Raw genomic sequence first — 20,191 nt, 5'->3', positions numbered from 1 at the left:
GACGGGCAAGCATACTGTAAGCCTTTTTACAGCCCTACATTCTATCAAACCAATTGCATTGCCCGCCAACCCCATTACACATTGCCATTGCCATTTTGCCCATTGCCATTTGCCCATTGCCATTTGCCCATTGCCATTTTGCCCATTGCCATTTGCCCATTGCCATTTTGCCCATTGCCATTTGCCCATTGCCATTTTGCCCATTGCCATTTGCCCATTGACATTTGCCCATTGCCATTTGCCCATTGCGATTGCCATTGCCCATTGCCATTGGCATTGCATTGCATTGCATTGAAGCGCCGCCTTTGTAGCAGCCCCCACTATTACAGTGAATACGGTAAGAGACTAAATAGAAAGCGGTGCCCGTCAGCTGATTTCTGTCCAAAAGACGGAAAGATGGCGGCAGAAATACATTCCAGGGAGCAGAGCAGCCGCCCGGTGCTGCTGAACAAAATCGAAGGGCACCTGGACACGGTGAACGCCGCGATCCTGCTGCCGAAGGAGGATGGGGTGATCACAGTGGCCGAGGACAGGTGAGTGAGGGAGGGAGAGGGAGGGAGGGGGGGGGGGCTCCCTGCAGATGTGTGCGCTTAGTTCTCTTTTATTCAGGAAAACAAAACCAACCAAAAAAAAAATGAAAAGGAGGGTGGGAATAAATGTTCACGCTGGCGAGGCGGGCAGGAGGATTGTGTGTGTGTGTGTGTGTGTGTGTGTGAGAGTGTGTCTAGGTGTGTGTGTGGGTGTGTGTGTGTCTGGGTATGTGTGTCTGTGTCTGGTTGTGGGTGTGTGTGTGTGTGTGTGTGTGTCTGGGTGTGTGGGTGTGCCTGTGTGTGTATGTTTGAGTGTGTGTGTGTGTCTGTGTGTGTGTGTCTGTGTTTGAGTGGGTGTGTGTATCTGGGTGTGTGTCTGATTGTGTGTGTGTCTGTGTGTGTGTGTGTGTGGGTGTGTGTTTGAGGGTGTGTGTGTGTGTGTATCTGTGTCTGGGTGTGTGTGTATCTGTGTGTGTGTGTGTGTGTGTGCAGGCTCGCACATTTCACATTGTACATTTCGCCGGGCCGGTGATTTGTGAAACTGACCGGTCCCCCGCCAGCTTTGTTTACATCTTGTCCCAGCCTCTGCTGAGACGGGCCACTCTTTAACCACTCAAACCTCCACCCCCGCCAGGCTCCTGCTACGTGCGAATGTTAAAGGAGTTTCCCAATCCTCTCAGTGTGTTTCTCAGGTTTTTTTTTGCTCTCATTTGCAAGAAACCCCCATGTCAATCGTGAAACACATCACCATCCTCCTGGGGTTTGGTTCTCTCAGCTCAACTTTTTTTAAAAATTCACGGCCTGCAAGAACGTTTCACCAGCATTGAACACGTCCGACTTGGAAAGGGGAGTGAGCCAACTCTTTTCAAAGACTCACAAAGAAAGCATTGTCTTATCACGCTGCCTGACCCACTAAATTACTCCAGTACTTTGTCTTTTTTTGGAAACAAGCATCTGCCCCCTTTCTCATCCTCCTCGCTGTATGTTAGAAAGAATGTGTCGCCTCGAGTTAAGTGGAACATTTCTCCGCAAATGCTTTGAGAAGGGAAATATAACAATTCTATCTTTATTTTGTAGTTGATATGACGTGGAAAAGTGAACTAATTCATGATTTTAAACTCGTGCTTTCCTTTGAGCCTGTACTTTGAGTAGAAGCTTTTTGTACATATAATAAAGTTAATATTGCATTAAAATTGATTCCAGCAAGTGGAATGAGATTTTACATAACCATTTTTTTTCTTCAGTAATATTAGAGGTAACAAATATGTAGGCTCCCACCCTCTGGCAGTTCCACAGATGGCTGTGGGGGCCAAGTCAGTGGATATTTTTAAGGCAAAGATCGACAGATTCTTGATTAGTAAGGGTGTCAATCTGGGGTTATGGGGCAAAGACAGGAGAATGGGGTTGAGAGGGAAAGATAGAGATCAGCCATGATTGAATGACAGTGATGGGTAGAATGGCCTATTCTGCTCCTAGAACTTATAAACATTAAAAAGATTTTGACAGATTGAAAGCTAGTTGCTACACAAAAAAGCAGATTAAAGCTTTTTACAACTACGTTATACAGCTAAAATGATGAATACAGTTTTTATTTTTTAAATGGCTGGTATTGCATGTTGAATGAATTATCACCCTTTGCAAAGTATGAGGCTCGTTACTATAAAGGCATTTGGCATGTCTGCATTTTGAGTTGTAAAGTTTATAGCACATCCTTGTTATTTTTCTCTCTGTCCGATAACATTTCCTAAAGAAACTAACTGATTTATTTCAACCAGATGTCCTGATTTTGAATATTGGACTAATTTCATGTTATTAACAAAGAATTTCTAACGTAAACAACCATTACTCAATATTTTGAATCTAAAAATATTCTAAACTTTCCTTCTGAGTTCTTTAGTTTAGAGGAACAGTGCAGAAACAGGCCCTTTGGCCTACTGAGTCCATGCTGACAAGTGAACCCCATACTCAAGGACCATCGTACACTCTAGGAACAATTTACAATCCTTACCAAAGCCAATTAACCTACAAACTTTATGTCTTTGGAGTGTGGGAGGAAACCAGAGCACCCGGATAAAACTCACGTAGTCACGGGGAGAACGTACAAACTCCGTGCAGACATCTTGATTATTCCTTATTCAATTATTATATTTGTTAAGTAATAAATGTTGATTTTCATGCTTTTTTTGGGAAGGCGATGTGCTTGTATTAATTTGGCTAGCAATATTAAGGTTAAATATTTTTCATTTTTAAACAACTTAAAAAGAAATTCTGACACAAGGAATTGTAGATGCTGGTTTACAACAAAAGGGCACAAAGTGCTGGATAAACTCGGAGGGTCTGGCAGCATCTCTGGAGAACACGGACAGGTGATGTTTTGGGTCGGAACCCTGTTTCAGACTGATTGTGGTGGTGGGGAGAAAGTTGGAAGAGAGGAGGTGCAGGACAAAACCTGGCCAGTGATTTAAGTGGAGGCAGGTGAGAGGGTGTACCAGTCACATCTTCCCATCTCCACCCATTTCTGCCTTCTTGGGAGACTGCTCCCTCTGCAACTCTTTGGTTCACTCAATCTTTCCCACCCAAAGCACCCCCCTCCCTCGGTACTTTACCCTGCAACCGCAGGAGATGTAACACCTGTCCCTATACTTCCTCCTTCACATCCATCCAGGGAACCCAGAAGTCCTTCCACGTGAGACAGAGGTCCCCGTGCTCTTCCTCTAACCTCGTCTACTGCATTCATTGTTCACTCCTGTACATCGGCGAGACCAAGCGTAGACTCGGCGACTATTACACTGAACACTTGCGCTAGGCCAAGGCTTGGTGCATATCTTGGTTGATAACCATTTTAACTCCCCTTCCCATTCTCACACTGACCTTTCTCTCCTGGGTCTCCTCCATTCCTGGGTCTCCTCCATTGCCAGATTGAGGCCATACTCAAACTGGAGGAACAACACCTCGTATTCCATGTGGGTAGTTTACAACCTAATCATATGAACATTGAATTCTCCAATTTTAGCTAACTAACCTGCAAACAACTCTCTTTCTTCTCTCCTCCACCCTTCTTCCCTCCCCATCTTTCTCTGCTCTGTGCTCCACAGGACTCAGTCCCATTCCTCCCCTTCTGTCGCCCCTCCCAAATGTATTCCTTCCTCTGGCTTCACAATTCGTACCTCTTCTGTCCTTATCTCACACCCTTTGTCTTTTCTTCTCAAGCCTTTGTCAACCATCTTCCTATCCACCCCTCCCTCGCCTTGCTCCACCAATCACTTCTTGGGCCTTGAGCTGCCTTTCCTCTCCCAGCCTCTTTCCCCCATCTCACCACATTCAGTCTGTAGAAGAGGCTCGACCCGAAACGTCACCTATCCATGTTCTCCAGAGATGCTGCCTGACCCGCTGAGTAACTCCAGCACTCTGCGTTGTTTAAAAAAAATAAATCATTGCTCTCTCAACTGTGTCATGGTTTGACAGTTACTGGAAAACATAACCTAAAATGATTTTCAGTGCTGCAATCTAAGTTTAGTATTTAGCCAAGTTTCATTCAAACTTTTAAAAATAGCTTTAAATTGATTTTCTGTAAACGCCAATAATATAAGCAGATTGTGTTTTTTGGATTAGAATATTTTTGCTATTCTTCTCATGGTTGTCACATGGTCATGTCAGCCATGTTGTAATGGTTGAATTAAACTACAGATTTATGGAAGTATATTTACAGAAGTTAAGAATAGGTAGGTCATTTAGGACTGAGATGAAGAAAACCTTTTTAACCCAGAGACTTTTTAATCTGTGGAATTCTCTGCCACAGAAGGCAGGGGAGGCCAATTCACTGGATGTTTTCAAGAGAGCTAACGGAATCAAGGGATATGGGGGGAAAAGCAGGAACGGGGTACTGATTTTGGATGATCAGCCATGATCCTATTGAGTGGCTCGAAGGGCCGAATGGTCTACTGCACTTATTTTCTATGTTACTTTATGCCATGACTTTTGTCTCTTAATTAACCATCAAAGTTGTTCTGGACAAAAATATCTCAATCTAACTATTAGCCACAAGAGGAGGAAGTGCAGTCTCCTCAGGGTGGTGAGTTTATGAAGCCTTCATTCAAATCATCATCTTTCTGACTAATTGTGGTTTCATTTCCTTATATTCACTCCACTCACTGAAGACTTGAGATTTTTTTTTAAATAACACAAATGTATTCAGTTTCATTATGATTTCAACAATATCTATCAACTATTTGGACAAGTTATGAAACCTTCAAATCATGAACTTTCTTACTCGTTTTGTTCACATTCTCTTCTATCCACTCTGCTCACAGGAGTCTTGTGAAAATTTTGTATAATTTGAATTTTTTTAACCATAAATATATTCAGTCTAATTAATGATTTCAGTGATTCACATCAGTGATTTGGATGAGAATGTACAAGGCAGAATTAGTAAGTTTGCAGATGACACTAAAGTGGGCAGTATCGTAGATAACCAAGATGTTTCTGAGAAATTACAGCAGGATCCTGATCAACTGGGTATGAGGGCCGAGGAATGGCTAATGGAGTTCATTGCAGATAAGTGTGAGGTGTTACATTCTGGTACCAAACTGGCGATTCTGTATACTATCTCAGTGCACTGCTATATATAATTACACTGTATCATAAGTCATTAAGTCATAAGGAATAAGAGTAGAATTAGGCCATTCGGCCCATCAAACTACTCCGCCATTCAAACAAAATGCTGGAGTAATTCAGCGGGAATAGGTGACATGTCAGGTCGAGACCCATTCCTTCTCTCCAGAGATGTTGCCTGTCCCGCTGAGTTACTCCAGCATTTTGTGTCTACCATCGATTTAAACCAGCATCTGCAGTTCTTTCCTACACATGCTAATTTATCTCTCCATCTCAAACCCATTCTCCTGCTTTCTCCCCATAACCTCTGATGCCTGTACTAATCTAGAATCTATCTATCCATCTCTGCCTTAAAAATATCCACTGACGGCCTCCACAGCCTCTGTGGCAAAGAATTCCACAGATTCACCACTCTCTGACTGCTGAAATTTCTCCTCATCTCCAAACATCCTCTAGTATCTGAGATGCTTATCTAATATTTATCTGACTGATCAGTCTGACGAAGGATCCTGACCTGAAACGTCACCTATCCATGTTACCCAGAGATGGTGTCTGACCCTCTGAGTTACTCCGGCACTTTGTATCTTTATTTGTAAACCAGCATCTGCAGTTCCTTGTTACTGCAGCAACATTAGATTCCATTTCTCTGCCTGAAGCAATTATTATCAGGAAACGATATAAACTCGCATTTCACTCCAATAGAAATATTTACTTGCAAGAATTTTTTTACAAGTACAAGTTTATAAGTATTTTATCTTTCTTTCTGCAGGACAATCCGTGTGTGGTTGAAACGAGACAGTGGTCAGTACTGGCCAAGCATCTATCACACAGTATCAGGTGAGCAAAGTGACTGAGTGCGTTTTGAAAGTGGCTTTGATACAGTGTTCACAGATGTGATGCATTTCTAGATTCAGAATTTGCTTTGCAACAAGGTAGGGTGATGTCAAATATTTTTCTGTTGCTGCCCTCAAGATATTCCTTCAGTATGTAGAATGTATGTAGAACAAGCCAGTATCAGCCATGGACTAATTTTTCTTTTTGGGACATGGGTGACAAAGGAAGATTCGGGACCCTTCTTCAAACTCTTGGTCTTCGTTGAGTTGGTATTCATTGGGTACAATATAGTTTTACTTTACTTTAGACTTTAGAGGCACTGCATGGAAACAGGCCCTTTGGCCCACCGAGTCCACGCTGACCAGCGATCACCCTGTACACTAGTACTATGCTACAAACTAGAGACAATTTACACAAGCCAATTAACGTACAAACCTATACGTCTTTGGAATGTGGGAGGAAACCGGAGCACCTGGAGAAAACTCACGCAGTCATAGGGAAAATGTACAAACTCCATACAGACAGCATCCGTAGTCGGGGTTGAACCCAGGTCTCGAGCTGTAAGGCAGTAACTCTACCACTGTGCCACCCCATTTGCTATGAGTTGTGTTAGGATATTCAGTGAACTGAACAGAATTATAGGAAGATAGACACAAAATGCTGGAGTAACTCAGCGGGACAGGCAGCACCTCTGGAGAGAAGGAATGGGTGACATTTCAGGTCGAGACCCTTCTGTATGCAGTGTGATACAGTATGATCAGCTATTGAAAATGGACGCTTCTGACATGGTAAATTGGCTCAGACTGTACACGGAGATGGAAGCCCTGTGTAACCCAAAGACTGCCCCTATTCTAGACTTGCTTCGTAACAAAGTATTAAGGGAGTGCTGCAGTATCACAGTTTGCACCTTCCCAACTGGATGTGAAGGATATTTACAAATTTTGTGATGAATACCGAAGGTACCTTGATCCTATTTGTAACAAACATAAAGTTATGTGGCAACATGTGTGGATTATTGAATTTGCTTAAGCTACTGGCACAGAAGTAATTTCTGTACTGTGAAAAGTTTGGGGCATGGCAGATACAACGCAAAAAAACACTTTGTTCTTTCATATGAACAGAGTTATTGCTTTGTTTGCAGTAGTCTTTGATTTAAGGAATATTAAATAGAACTAGAGTTGTTGTTAACCCTTCTGGCACGCTCATTGAAAAGTTTCCCTTGCATTTCCAATTCAGAATGAGATAGTCATTTTATATAATATTAGAAGGGTTGACTAAGGATTAGTACTGGGATCCTGGACTTCTAGTCATAGCGATACAAAGTGTATGTCTGAATCACTACTTGCGAAATGTTTCTTAAAAAAATAGAAACACTTTTAAAATGTTTTGGCATAAAACTTACACAGATTCTTTAAGATTATTTTTTTTTCTGCTTGTGGTATCATCGACATGTGGAAGTTATTTGCTTCTAGCAGTTCAAATAATTTTAAAAAGAAGCGTTTTCCAATTGGAATTTCTTCAAGTGAATCTTTTTATTTTGTCCTCTGATTCTGATTTCAAAGCTTGTAATGGTGGAGGGGTGGGGGGGGGGGGGGGTGTGGAATAAATTGCAGCGTTGTTAACCATTCATGTGCTACTATTTATCTTTGTGGATGGAGCAGAGAAAGGAATAGCTCAAAGGTGTGGTGTGCTGCGTAATTTACTACGTTATTGAAGTAGCATTAAAGGGGAGAAAATGATCAAATAAAAACTGCCATGACCCTCACAGTGGAGAAGGGATCTGCAGATGCTGGTTTACACCAAAGATAGACACAAAATGCTGGAGTAACTACAGGCAGCATCTCTGGAGAGAAGGAATGGGTGACGTTTCGGGTCGAGACCCTTCTTCAGACTGAGAGTCAGGGGAGAGGGAGACACAGAGATAAGGAAGGATAATGTGTGAAAAAGAGATCAAAGGGAATGAAGCTCGAGGAGCATGTAGATCATTGTTAGCTTCACAATTGCAGAAGTTTGTGAATCTCCTTGGCATTAATATTTCATGTTGCAATCAGATTGTGTTAATAACACTTTTTTTTCCATAGCGCCCTGCACTGCCGTTTCCTACAATCCTGATAATAGACGGATTTTTATAGGACAAGATAATGGAGCAATTGTGGTACGTTTGCCTGCCTGCATTATATTTTTCTTTCGTTATCTTCATACAGATAAATATTACAATTTTCTATCTATACACTGTAAATGGCCCGATTGTAATCATAGACTGGATAGCATGCAACAAAAGCTTCTCACTGTACCTGGGTACATGTGACATTAAGCTAATTAAACTTAAACTAAATTAAAATAAATAAATCTTGGATCCATGTTCATCATTGATGTTTACTTGCATTCCTTAGATCTTTGCAAAGTCCTATGTACAGTTTCGCATAAGTATTTAGATTTTTCTCCTTTAAACTTCTGCCCCCCTTTAACATTTCTCACTCCACAATTCCTATTTCCTGCTGAGATGGTAATTAACTATACTGGAGGAAGTTATACATGCTCCACTTAAACCAACTGTTTGTCTCACAGAATGATCTGAAGTTATTTTCTGCAATGTGCAGGAACAATGTATGTCCACTACAATTTCCTGTTATTATCCACAACGTCCAAGAATTCCTCTGGGGGATGGCAAAAGCAACAATTGCCACAAGTTCCCTGGGTCTCAAGGTCTTTTGCCGCTGCACCTGGTATAATTACTATTAACACACAAAGTACTTGTGCACAAACTTCCAGTTGAAGGGGTTTGTACAGTGAATTCATGGAGATACATCATCATAGTGGCACAACAGGTAGTGCTGATGCCTCACCTTCTCCAAAGCCTCCACATCCTTTCTGTAATGGGATGCACAATACTTCAAATGCAGCCTAACCACAATCAGTGTTGACATTTCCTGATTAAGTCGTTAGCTGGGACAAGTTTTGAGCTCCAATGGTTGCAGATGTAGAGTTTAGTTTAGAGATACAGTATAGAAACAGGTCCTTCGGCCCTCCGAGTCCGTGCAGACCAGCGATCCCTGCACATTAACACTGTCCAACAAACACTTGGGACCATTTACAATTTTTACCAAAGCCAATTAACCTACAGACCTGTACGTCTTTGGAGTGTGGGAGGAAATCATAGCACCCAGAGAAAACCCATGTGGTCTCCAGGAGAATGTACAAACTCCATACAGACAGCACCTCTAGTTAGGATTGAACCCAGGTCTCTGGCGCTGTAAGGCAGCAAGCCTACCGCTGTGCTGCCCCCCAAGGGCTCTGGTTTTAAATTCCAGGTGGAGCTCAATCATGGTGTTTTGCATGATGAGCCTGAGGCTCCTCACTTCCACTGTAAATGGAGCCCATAAATGCACTCTGAGTTTTGGGCTAACAGTGTATCAACAGTTCTACAGTAAATATCCTTGAGAATAATTTCCCTGCTTCGCACTAATTTAATTTAGTTTATAGATACATCGCGGAAACTGGCCCTTCGGCCCACCGAGTCCGTGCCAATAGACAATAGGTGCAGGAGTAGGCCATTCAGCCCTTCGAGCCAGCACCGCCATTCAATGTGATCATGGCTGATCACTCTCAATCAGTACCCCGTTCCTACCTTCTCCCCATACCCCCTCACTCCGCTATCCTTAAGAGCTCTATCCAGCTCTCTCTTGAAAGCATCCAATGAACTGGCCTCCACTGCCTTCTGAGGCAGAGAATTCCACACCTTCACCACTCTCTGACTGCCGACCAGCAATCCCCCACAAACTAACACTATGCTACACACACAAGAGACAATTTACAGTTATACCAATCCAATTAACCTACAAAGCTGTACGTCTTTGGAATGTGGGAGGAATCCGAAGATCTCTGAAAAAACCCACGCGGTCACTAGGGGAACGTACAAACTCCGTACAGACAGCACCCGTAATCTTGTAAGGAAAATGTGCACGTGTGTATGAACTAGCTATAGAATAAGTATTGATTATAAATATTTGCATTTATTTTAGGAATTCCTCATGGCTGAAGATTTCAATAAAATGACTTATGTAAAGACTTACCCAGGTATGTTGCCGTATTTATTTTAATTGTGTTTATTTGCTGTGTCTATTTGATGCTGCCAGCTATTTTGTTTTGAGTTGAGAGTTGAATGGTAAATCTACGTGTTTGTCACTGGTTTTGGGCTATAGTTTAGTTTAAAGATACAAGTGGAAACAGCCCCCTTGGCCCACCGAGTCTGCGCCGACCAATGATCACCCCATGTACTTGCACTGTCTTTCCTACACACAGGGGACAATTTACATTTATACCAAGCCAATTCACCTACAAACCTGCACGTTATTGGAGTGTGGGAAGATAACGGAATACCCACAGAAAACCCATGCGGTCACGGGGAGAACGTACTAACTCCGTGTAGACAACACCCGTAGTCGGGATCGGGAGTTAGCTTAGGAGTTAGTGTAGGAAAATCATAACGACCTTTGGTACTGAAGTGAGCCTTGCATTTGCCCCTCGTGTTAGTTGATAGACTTGCTACTCGACCTGTTATATGTGGAAACTAAAGTCCTAAAAGTATTCTTGAATGGTGGTACGATCACAGCTGTGAATAGACAAGATTGCAAGAACCAATTAACAATTTTGACATTGCCTGGGTTTGTCTAATCAAAGAGAAGTTCTTTGTATGGAATTCTGGAATTTGCTGTGGTCTCTGTGTATATATATTTTTTTAATCTGCGTCGATGTTTTTGTTGAAGTTGTCTCCTTTTATCTATCTTATAGTTCATTTATCCTTTCCTACACCATGTTACTAAGAAAAAAAATAAACACCAGGAGCAGCCTAGGTGACATCAAATTTGTCCCCTTTCACCTGTCACTTGCCAGGCTTTGCCCCACCCCACCTCTTTATTCCAGCTTTCTCCTCCCACTCTATCAGTCAGGAGAATGGATCCAACCTGAAAACATGGTCTGTTCATTCCCTCCATGGATGCTGCCTGACCAGCAGAGTTCCTCCAGCACTTTGTGTTTTGCTCAAGATTCCAGCATCTGCAGTTCCTTGTGTCACCAAAATTGTTAACAGCTTCCTTAGAATATTATTATATTTTGTCTTTTAATCATCTTTTTGCAACAAAAAAAAATGTATCACCGCATTTAGTCCATATCTGCAATGAATCGAGTGTCTTGGAGTTAGGAGGGCTGTCATTTAACATGATGGTAAACGAACGCACTTTTCTTTTGTCAAATGTATTAAAAAAAACAAAGGTGATATTTTCTGATAGTGACCAGCTGCCCACTCTTGTTGCACACCTACAATACAATACAATATATACCACACAATACAATACAATACAATATATCTTTATTGTCATTGTACAGCGGTACAACGAGATTGGGAATGCGCCTCCCATACCATGCAATAATTTAATTAGCTAGTCAGTATTAATTTAAACAACCCAATGAAACAAATTGTAACAGTTTTAAAACAGAATAAAGTGCAAGTAGACCTGTGCCAGATCACTGTGCGATGTGACCATCCGGCTCAGCAGGACCTCTACTTTACTTGCGAATGTAAACTCTCCAGTGAGAACATCTTACTTGAAGCCATCCCTCATCAGATGGTGTGGTGAGGGGAGGCATGGTGGTGCAGCGGTAGAGTTGCTGCCTTACAGCGCCAGAGACCTGTGTTCGATCCTGATCACGGGTGTTTGTACGGAATTTGTTTGCTTTCCCTGTGACCGACCGCATGGGTTTTCCCCAGGTGATCCAGTTTCCTCCCACACTTCAAAGATGTACACGTCTGTAGGTTAATTGGCTTGGTACAATTGTAAATTGTCCCTAGTGTGTGCGTAGGATAGCGTTAGTGTGCGGGGATCGCTGGTCGGCATGGGCTCGGGCCGAAGGGCCTGTTTCCACAATGTATCTCTAAACTAAACTAAAACGAAAATACAATGGCAGAGTCCTGATGTCATTTTGCCATCTCGGGGAGGAAGGGAGGAGTGCAGAAGATATCCTGTCTGCAAAACTGCTGCAAATAATTTTGTAAGTTGGCCAAGCCTTGCCTTGGGTTTAGCCCGCTGTCAAACGAGTCAGAAATGCTGAAAATCCTACTCAAACTCTGACATTGAAAATGCACGTAATAAAGTTGATGACAACAGTTAATAACTTTTGCAGCTAAAATCCTTACCAATCGTTTTAACTTTTTATTTCATTTCATTGTTTGACAGTGTGAATAAAAGTATAATTGACTTGCTTTAAAAAATATATATTTATGTGATATGAATAACCTTGGTTTAAAAGAGTAATAAACTGTGTATTCAAGAGGAAGCTTAATGCAAAATCTTAAATGAAAGACGAGTTGGAAACTCTCAACTGCTTGGGTGGTGACTGTCAAGAGAAGCAGAATTAATGTCTGGATTGATGGCCTTTTTGTCAAGTTGAAATGAAGATTTTTATAGCAAGCTCAGAGGCAAGGAAAGGGTTTTGTGGGTGAAGGCAGATCATGAAGAACATTGTCAAAATGGCAGCCCGGGCGAGCTTTGTATCAAACCTCTTGTTGTATGTTTATGACTGTGATGATTAGATTACAGCACTTTGTCATAGTTAACCTACTTTCAGATTCATGCTTCTGCCTGGTGTTCATTCTTTCTAATGAGCATTGGCTTAAAGCTTGGTAACATTGTGGTGTTCAGTTGCACTTCTGTAACTTGAGTACATCTTTCTATGGATGCAGCATGTTTTGATTTTATTCATTCCCAAATGTAGTTGCTCAAAAAGAAGTATTTACCCAGCTAAGTGCACAATGATTCTAGCCCTTTTACCTGCATGCTTTTTTTTGTTGCAGAAACTAAGAACTGCAGATGCTGGTTAATACACAAAAGAACACAATTTAGAGGAGTAACTCAGTTGGTCGGGCGGCATCTCTGGAGAACATGGAAGAGGTGACGTTTTGAGTCGATATGGACTGAAGAAGGGTGATGACCCGAAACATCACCTATCCATGTTCGCCTGAGATGCTGCCTGACCTGCTGAGTTATTCCAGCACTTTGTGTCCTTTTGTTTTTTTCTTTGTTGTTGCTTTGCTTTTCTGTAGTGGATTCTTGGCCTTTTTTTATTGTGTTATTATTTAGTTTCAGGCGTTGGAATGACTTGTTGCTAATGTACAGTGCCTCGGTGAGACTGTACCTGGGGTATTGAGTATGGCTTTGCTCTCTTTAGTCAGGAAAGACTAACTTGCCTCTTGAGGGAGTGCTGCAAAGATTCATCACGCTGTTTCCAGAGATAATGAGCTGCAGTATGAAGAGTGGGAGAGAAAACTGAGACTATATTGTCTAGCTTTTAGAAGAATGAGAGGCAATTTCATTGAAAATTCTTAAGGGGCCTAACAGGCTGGAAGCAGGGAGAATGTTAGTTTCATTTTATGTAAGGTACGCTTTGATTTTAAAGGATAGACTGTTGATGACTAGGATGAGGAGAAGTTTTTGTTTTACTCAAAGACAAACCATTGGAATTTCTCCACCCAGAGTGTTATAGAAGTTCAGTCATTGTCTTTAGTCATAACAGAGGTTGATAGGTTTCTGTGTGTTTGGGGCATGGGGTGGGGAGGGAAAGGTCATGTGATAGGAGCAGAATTAGGCCATTTGGCCCATCAAGTCTACTCCGACGTTCAATCATGGCTGATCTATCTCTCCCTCCTAACCCCATTCTCCTGCCTTCGCCCCATAACCCCTGACACCCGTACTAATGAGGAATCCATCTATCTCTGCTTTAAAAAATATCTATTGACTTGGCCTCCACAACTTGATCTGCAGGGGTTTTCTCTGGATTCTTTGGTGTCCTCCCACACTCCAAAGATGTACAGGCATGTAGGCTAATTGGCTTGATAAAAATTGTTAATTGTCCCGTGTGTAGAATGGTATTAGTATAGGTGGATTACTGGTTGTCGTGGACTCGGTGGGCCGAAGGGCCTGTTTCCGTGCTGTATCTTTAAACTAAACTAAAAGGTTCAAGAACCGGACAGGTTCTCTTTCTTGTGGGCTTCCAGGCAAGCGTCCATCTTCCTTCACGACTTGTCCATGATGTATCTGGCTTAGTTTGCCAGGTAATGAAGCATGATTTTTTTTTAAATTGCAGACAAATAAATAGTACATCTATTATATATGTAATCTATTTGTTATGCATAATAATTTCCATAAGGTAGCCAACTGACCCATCATGCCTTAATTTCCACAACTAGCACAAACTATTCATTTACTTTAAACTTTAGAGATACAGCGTGGAAACGGATCCTTTGGCCCATCAAGCCTGCTCCAACCAGTGATCACCCTGTATACTACTAGCACTATCCTACACACTAGGCCCAGGGGCAATATACAATTTTTCAGAAAGCCAGTTAATCTACAAACCTGTACGTCTTTGGAGTGTGGGAGGAACGAGGAACTGCAGATGCCGGTTTATAAAAGAAGACACAATGTGCTGGAGTAAATTAAGTCATTCTAACTATTAATATAACCTTTTTTTCTTCTCTCCTTACAGCACACCAACATCGTGTTTCGGCGATCATATTTTCTCCAGAGAGTGAATGGGTTATAAGCACAGGACATGACAAATACCTTAGCTGGATGTGCACCAGAAGTGGATGTTTGCAGGGCCGACACTGCTTCAGTGCATGGGCTTCATGCCTACAGTATCCTTGCTCGGGCCTGACAAAGAAATTAATCAGTACCAAGTTTCCCCCTTCGATTCCTATTAAATCTTGCCTCTCTCACCAAAAACTTACATCTTCTAGTTCTTGATTCCCCTACCCTGGGTAAAAGTCTGTCCATCCACCTTATCAAACCTACTCATTATTATATACACCTTCAAGATCACCCGTCAGCCTCCTGCACACCAAGGAATAAAGTCCAAGCCTGCCCAACCACACCCTGTAGCTCAGGCCCTCTAGTCCTGGCAACATCCTCGTAAATCTTCTCTGCACTCTTTGCAGCTTCATGACATACTTGCTATTCAAGGTGAGAGTTAAGAAATTAACAGCAAACTTTGTTTCTGAACGGAATTTGTTTTTATTTCATCTATATACTAAAGCTCTCGTTTGTTTGTTCGTTTGATCCTGAACTACAGCCAAAACGGTACACGGTTGCACGACAATTTTAGGCCCACCTTACTCACCGTCGTCCCTTTGGTGCTAATGGAAGAAGTTTCATTGAAATCCGTGTTATATTTTTCAATCTATCTCCTAGGGAGGGGGGGAGGAGGGAGGATAAGGGGGGTTAAGGAGGATGGTGGGGGAAGGGGAGGAGGGGATGGGGGAGGGGGGGGGGAGGAGACGGTGCTGCACCAATGCAGGAGAGGTTTGGGCCCAACGGGTCCACCTGGTCTAGTCCTTTATAATATTGACTGTCCAGGTGTTAGCTGCTCATTGCTCCATTAATATAAAAGGGAGGTCACCTACTTTGGTGTGTCTTTGCAGTAAACGTCTTTGGTACTTTGCTTGTAAAAATACTTGAATGTAAATTTGCCTATTGACATTGGAGTAAAGTGCAGGATAGTAAAATTAGCAGCCATTTACATACTGGGAAATATTAATTGCTCACTGAAAATCATTCCTCTGCCCTGTGGTGAGTGGTCCTATTTGGAGAAGGACTACTCTGTTTATTTTCTTCGCCTGTTATTTGTTTTTAACCAACAATTTATTAAGATATGACGGAGAAACAAAGCATGCATTTGTGGGCGACAGCTCTGGGCAGATCACATTACTGAAGCTTGAACAGAATACTTGCAGTGTCATTTCAACATTAAAAGGACATGAAGGTAAAGTGTGTGTGTGTGTGTGTGTGTGTGTTGATCGCAGCTGCCAGGGTTCGAGTGTTTCACACCTCTGTCTATTGCACCAGAGTTGATTTATCTAATCAGATGACAAGAAGGCGCTCTCTCTATCTCTTGAAAGCATGTAGCACCAGGTTCAGGAGCGGCACGGTGGCGCAGCGGTAGAGTTGCTGCCTTACAGCAAATGCAGCGCCGGAGACTCAGGTTCGATCCTGACTATGGGCGCCGTCTGTACGGAGTTTTTGTACGTTCTCCCCGTGACCTGCAGGGGTTTTCTCCGAGATCTTCGGTGTCCTCCCACACTCTAAAGACGTACAGGTATGTAGGTTAATTGGCTGGGCAAATGTAAAAATTGTCCCTACTGCGTGTAGGATAGTGTTAATGTGCAGGGATCGCTGGGCGGCACGTACCCGGTGGGCCGAAGGGCCGGTTTCCACGCTGTATCTCTAAATCTAAAACAAATCTAAAAACAGCTTCTCCCCCACTATTGCCAGGCTAATGAACAGTCCTTCCATTAGGGTGTAGTCCTGATCTTCCAACCTACCTTACTGCAGACCTTGTACTTTTTAAAATCTGAACTTTCTCTGTAACTAACTGTAACATTATTTACTGCATTCTGGTATTTTTCTCTTTGCACTACCTGCAGTACATCTGCATGGCTTGATTGTTTAGTTTAATTTGGTTTAATACAGCGCAGAAACGGGCCCTTTGGCCCACTGAGTCTGCACCGACCGGTGATCCCTGCACATTAACGCTATCCAACACACTGGGGACAATTTTACAATTTAACACAAGACAAGGAGACCTGAAACAATTATATAAAGTTATGAGAGGTATAGTTAAGGTAGACAGAAACCTTTTTCCCAGGATGGATATGTCAAGGACTAGAGGACATCGTTTTAAGGCGAGAGGGGGAAAGTTTAAAGGCAATTTTTTACACACAGTGTGTGATGGGTGCCTTAAACTTGCTGCCAGGACTGGTGGTGGAGGCCTATTTCTCCATTCCCTGCTTATCCATGTGCCAATGTAAAAGTCACATAAATGCCACTATCATATGGTAGTGTATAACAGTATATAACAGTATAACAGAACTTTATTGTCATTCGGTATAAATACCGAACGAAATTTCAGCAGTCACAAGACACAGCAAAAAAGAAAAGAACACAGGACACACGACCCCAACACCAACATCCATCACAGTGACTCCAAACACCCCCTCACTGTGATGGAAGGCAACAAAACTTCCACTCTCTTCCCCCCCGCGCCCACGGACATAGTGGCATTTATGTGACTTTTACATTGGCACATGGATAAGCAGGGAATGGAGAAATAGGGATCACATGCGGGCAGAGTAGATTAGTTTAATTTGGCATCATGTTCAGCATGGATATTGTGGGCTGAAGGGCCTGTGCTGTTCCCTTTTCTATAATGTTCTCTTTTCTATAATGGAATCACACATTCCATGTTGTGAAGCAGCATCTTGCTCAGCCAATTATTATTACTCTGAGTCACTGTGCCCCCGTTCTTGTCTCCTTGTATTAACTTTACCCTTTCGGTTTCTGTTCAGATTTTATCAACACGTCAAAAATACTTAGTTCGTCAAATGTTGTTTTTATGTGCCTTTAGTATCTGCGGGGTGAGGGAGGATCTTTATTACTCATCCACTCCACTAGATGGTGCAGTGGTTAACGATGCTAACAAAAGTTACAAGCCTTGATCAACTTCAGCCTATCGAGTGCACTCCGCCATTCGATCATGGCTGGTCTATCTTTCCCCCTCAACCCCATTCTCCCATCACCTCCCCATAACCTTTTGACACCCTCACTAATCAAGAACCAATCAATCACCGTTTAAAAAAATACCCAGTGAATGGTAACAATGAATTCCACAGATTCACCACCCTCTGGCTAAAGATCTTGATCTCCCTAACTTCTCCCAGTTCAACAGCATTGAGTTCTAAGCACCTGCAATTCTCACATCTATGATTTTTATCTCAATACCTTTATAGCTGTGCTTTCAGCTGAGCAGTCTTTAAGATTTCTATCTTATTGCCTCTCCCTCCCCTTTAAAACCGCACCTGGGAACCAAACCTCTTCATCTGACTTAATATCAACTCGGGGCACTATGACAAATTCCCTGTCTTCTGTGAGACAACTTTTTGTACAGAAAAGTGAAAATGAACTTGTAATACTAAGCAGCACTATGTGCATGAAAACTTTAAGTAAGTCCAATAAACAACATCATAATATTTATCAGATGAAACGCATCTTTGCTTTGCCTAATTGCATTTTATTACTAAAACTGAGTTTCTCTAACTAATACACCTGGGCTGTCCATAATAACTTTTAATTTCAGGCATGACTAACTGAAAATTGCGATTAAGATAAGTATGTGTGTATGTGTATGTCTGTGCATGTAGATAGCAGAATCAAGGGATATGGGGAGAAGGCAGGCACAGTTTACTGATTATGGATGATCAGCCATGATCACAATTAATGGCCAAATGGCCTCCTCCTGCACCTGTTTTCTATGTGCGCACGGGTGCACGTTATTGTATATACAATAAACCCTTGCATTAATTGACATCTATCTAGTGGATTTTGGTTATGACGGGCTGAGGCTCTTATTGCACCTCCCCTCCTGCCCCCCACCTCTGCCACTAACCCAGTGAGCTGGCGCCATGAAGTGTGTTTCACGTTGCGGGAATGGTGAGAGCGAGCAGCAAGAAGGTGGCGTGAGTGGAAGGTGGAGCGGCTACGCTTGTATACACTGGAATTTAGAAGGAAGAGAGGGGATCTTATCGAAACGTATAAGATTATTAAGGGGTTGGACACGTTAGAGGCAGGAAACATGTTCCCAATGTTGGGGGAGTCCAGAACCAGGGGCCACAGTTTAAGAATAAGGGGTAGGCCATTTAGAACGGAGATGAGGAAAAACTTTTTCAGTCAGAGAGTGGTGAAGGTGTGGAATTCTCTGCCTCAGAAGGCAGTGGAGGCCAATTCTCTGAATGCATTCAAGAGAGAGCTAGATAGAACTCTTAAGGATAGCGGAGTCAGGGGGTATGGGGAGAAGGCAGGAACGGGGTACTGATTGAGAATGATCAGCCATGGTCACATTGAATGGTGGTGCTGGCTCGAAGGGCCGAATGGCCTACTCCTGCACCTATTGCCTATTGTCTAGTGCCGGGCCCGTCCCTGACACACCGTGTGTGGGGCTGGGAGCTCTGCGGTTTAACCCTCCCCCAAAATGGAGTGTTTCTTCCCTCACTATCTTGGGTTAAACTTTACCTCCCTCACTCTGTTATAGCGGACAATCGGTAACAATGGACACCATCCACCCCTAAGTGGTCTGTTATTGCGAGGGTTTACTGTGGTATTGAAGTAAAATGATTTTCTGTGCCAAGGAAATTTGGGTTTGCAGGTTCATTGGTCCTTTGCTCTTTAACAGGAGGCATCTTGGCCCTTTGGTGGGATCCTCTCCAGCGACTGCTGTTTTCTGGAGCAACTGACAACAGTATTATTATGTGGGACATTGGTGGGAGAAAAGGCAGGACTTTACTTCTTCAGGGTCATCAGTAAGTGATGAACTGTTATTTATTTAGATGTCATATTCTTGCCATGCTGCTGGAAAGTGTGAGATGCCGGTTGCTAATTCAATGTTCATAAGATAATTTTAATCTGAAGTCAATATTATCTTCAGTTGCCTTTTGCTGATTTCATTTTTTTAACTTATTGTAGGCTTCAATCTGTCTTAAGATCTATCATATGAAAGTTTGGAGAAACTATTTTGGTTATGAAATGCGTACAATGGAAGCAGTGATATTTTGCCAAAGGACCTGTTTCCTCACTGCGTCTCTAAAGTGTAAAGTAATCTCCAACGACACATCCTGAAACTTGTTTCCTGCGAACATGGTGGAAATGGAGTTGATCAGTGATTTCAGAATAAAATCAGATAGGCACTTGAAGTAACTAAACAGGCTGGGCTGCAGCCATAGAGTGGGAATTTGGCTGACTTGGTTGCTGTATGGAGAGCAGGCAAAGGCACGATGGGCCGAATAGCCTCTATCATAATAACTGATTATATACTGCACTATTTTGGTACTTGTGTGTTATTCCTCATTTATTTCCTTCCCAGTTGGAATAGTCAGTATGGAGTTGGTGCTGCCCATCTGACAGGAAGAAAGATCAGGGAAACTAAAAGGATCAGCCCCTGAAAATCTGCTCTTACCCCCTCACTATTTGCAGATTGATTGCAAAGCCAGTAGGATATTGAATGCATTATTGAAGTTGTAAAGATGGATGCCGGATTCATTTCCGCACCATTGAAAGTAAATTGGGTCAGACATGATTTTTAAGGTAGTTAAATGCATTGGTAGAAACCTATTC

General features: G+C 42.4%; 1 protein-coding gene across 2 annotated transcripts in view; it reads left to right on the top strand.

Annotated features, from left to right (window-relative positions):
* The first annotated feature begins 377 nt into the window (after positions 1–377).
* wdfy1 (WD repeat and FYVE domain containing 1) overlaps positions 378–20,191 on the top strand; it is a 37,280-nt gene continuing 17,466 nt past the window's right edge. For both annotated transcript variants that reach the window (XM_078410840.1, XM_078410839.1), the window contains exons 1-7: positions 378–533; positions 5,911–5,978; positions 8,057–8,130; positions 9,998–10,052; positions 14,517–14,667; positions 15,679–15,791; positions 19,254–19,380. In XM_078410840.1, coding sequence (XP_078266966.1) covers positions 397–533; positions 5,911–5,978; positions 8,057–8,130; positions 9,998–10,052; positions 14,517–14,667; positions 15,679–15,791; positions 19,254–19,380 — 725 coding nt within the window. In that variant the 5' untranslated portion in view covers positions 378–396. The remainder of the gene's footprint in view (positions 534–5,910; positions 5,979–8,056; positions 8,131–9,997; positions 10,053–14,516; positions 14,668–15,678; positions 15,792–19,253; positions 19,381–20,191) is intronic.

This window comes from Rhinoraja longicauda, chromosome 13 (genome assembly GCF_053455715.1).
Source record: "Rhinoraja longicauda isolate Sanriku21f chromosome 13, sRhiLon1.1, whole genome shotgun sequence".
In the NCBI taxonomy this organism is placed as follows: Eukaryota; Metazoa; Chordata; class Chondrichthyes; order Rajiformes; family Arhynchobatidae; genus Rhinoraja; species Rhinoraja longicauda.
The sequence above is the reverse complement of the archived record's forward strand: the minus strand, read 5'-3'. Positions and strand labels throughout refer to the sequence as shown.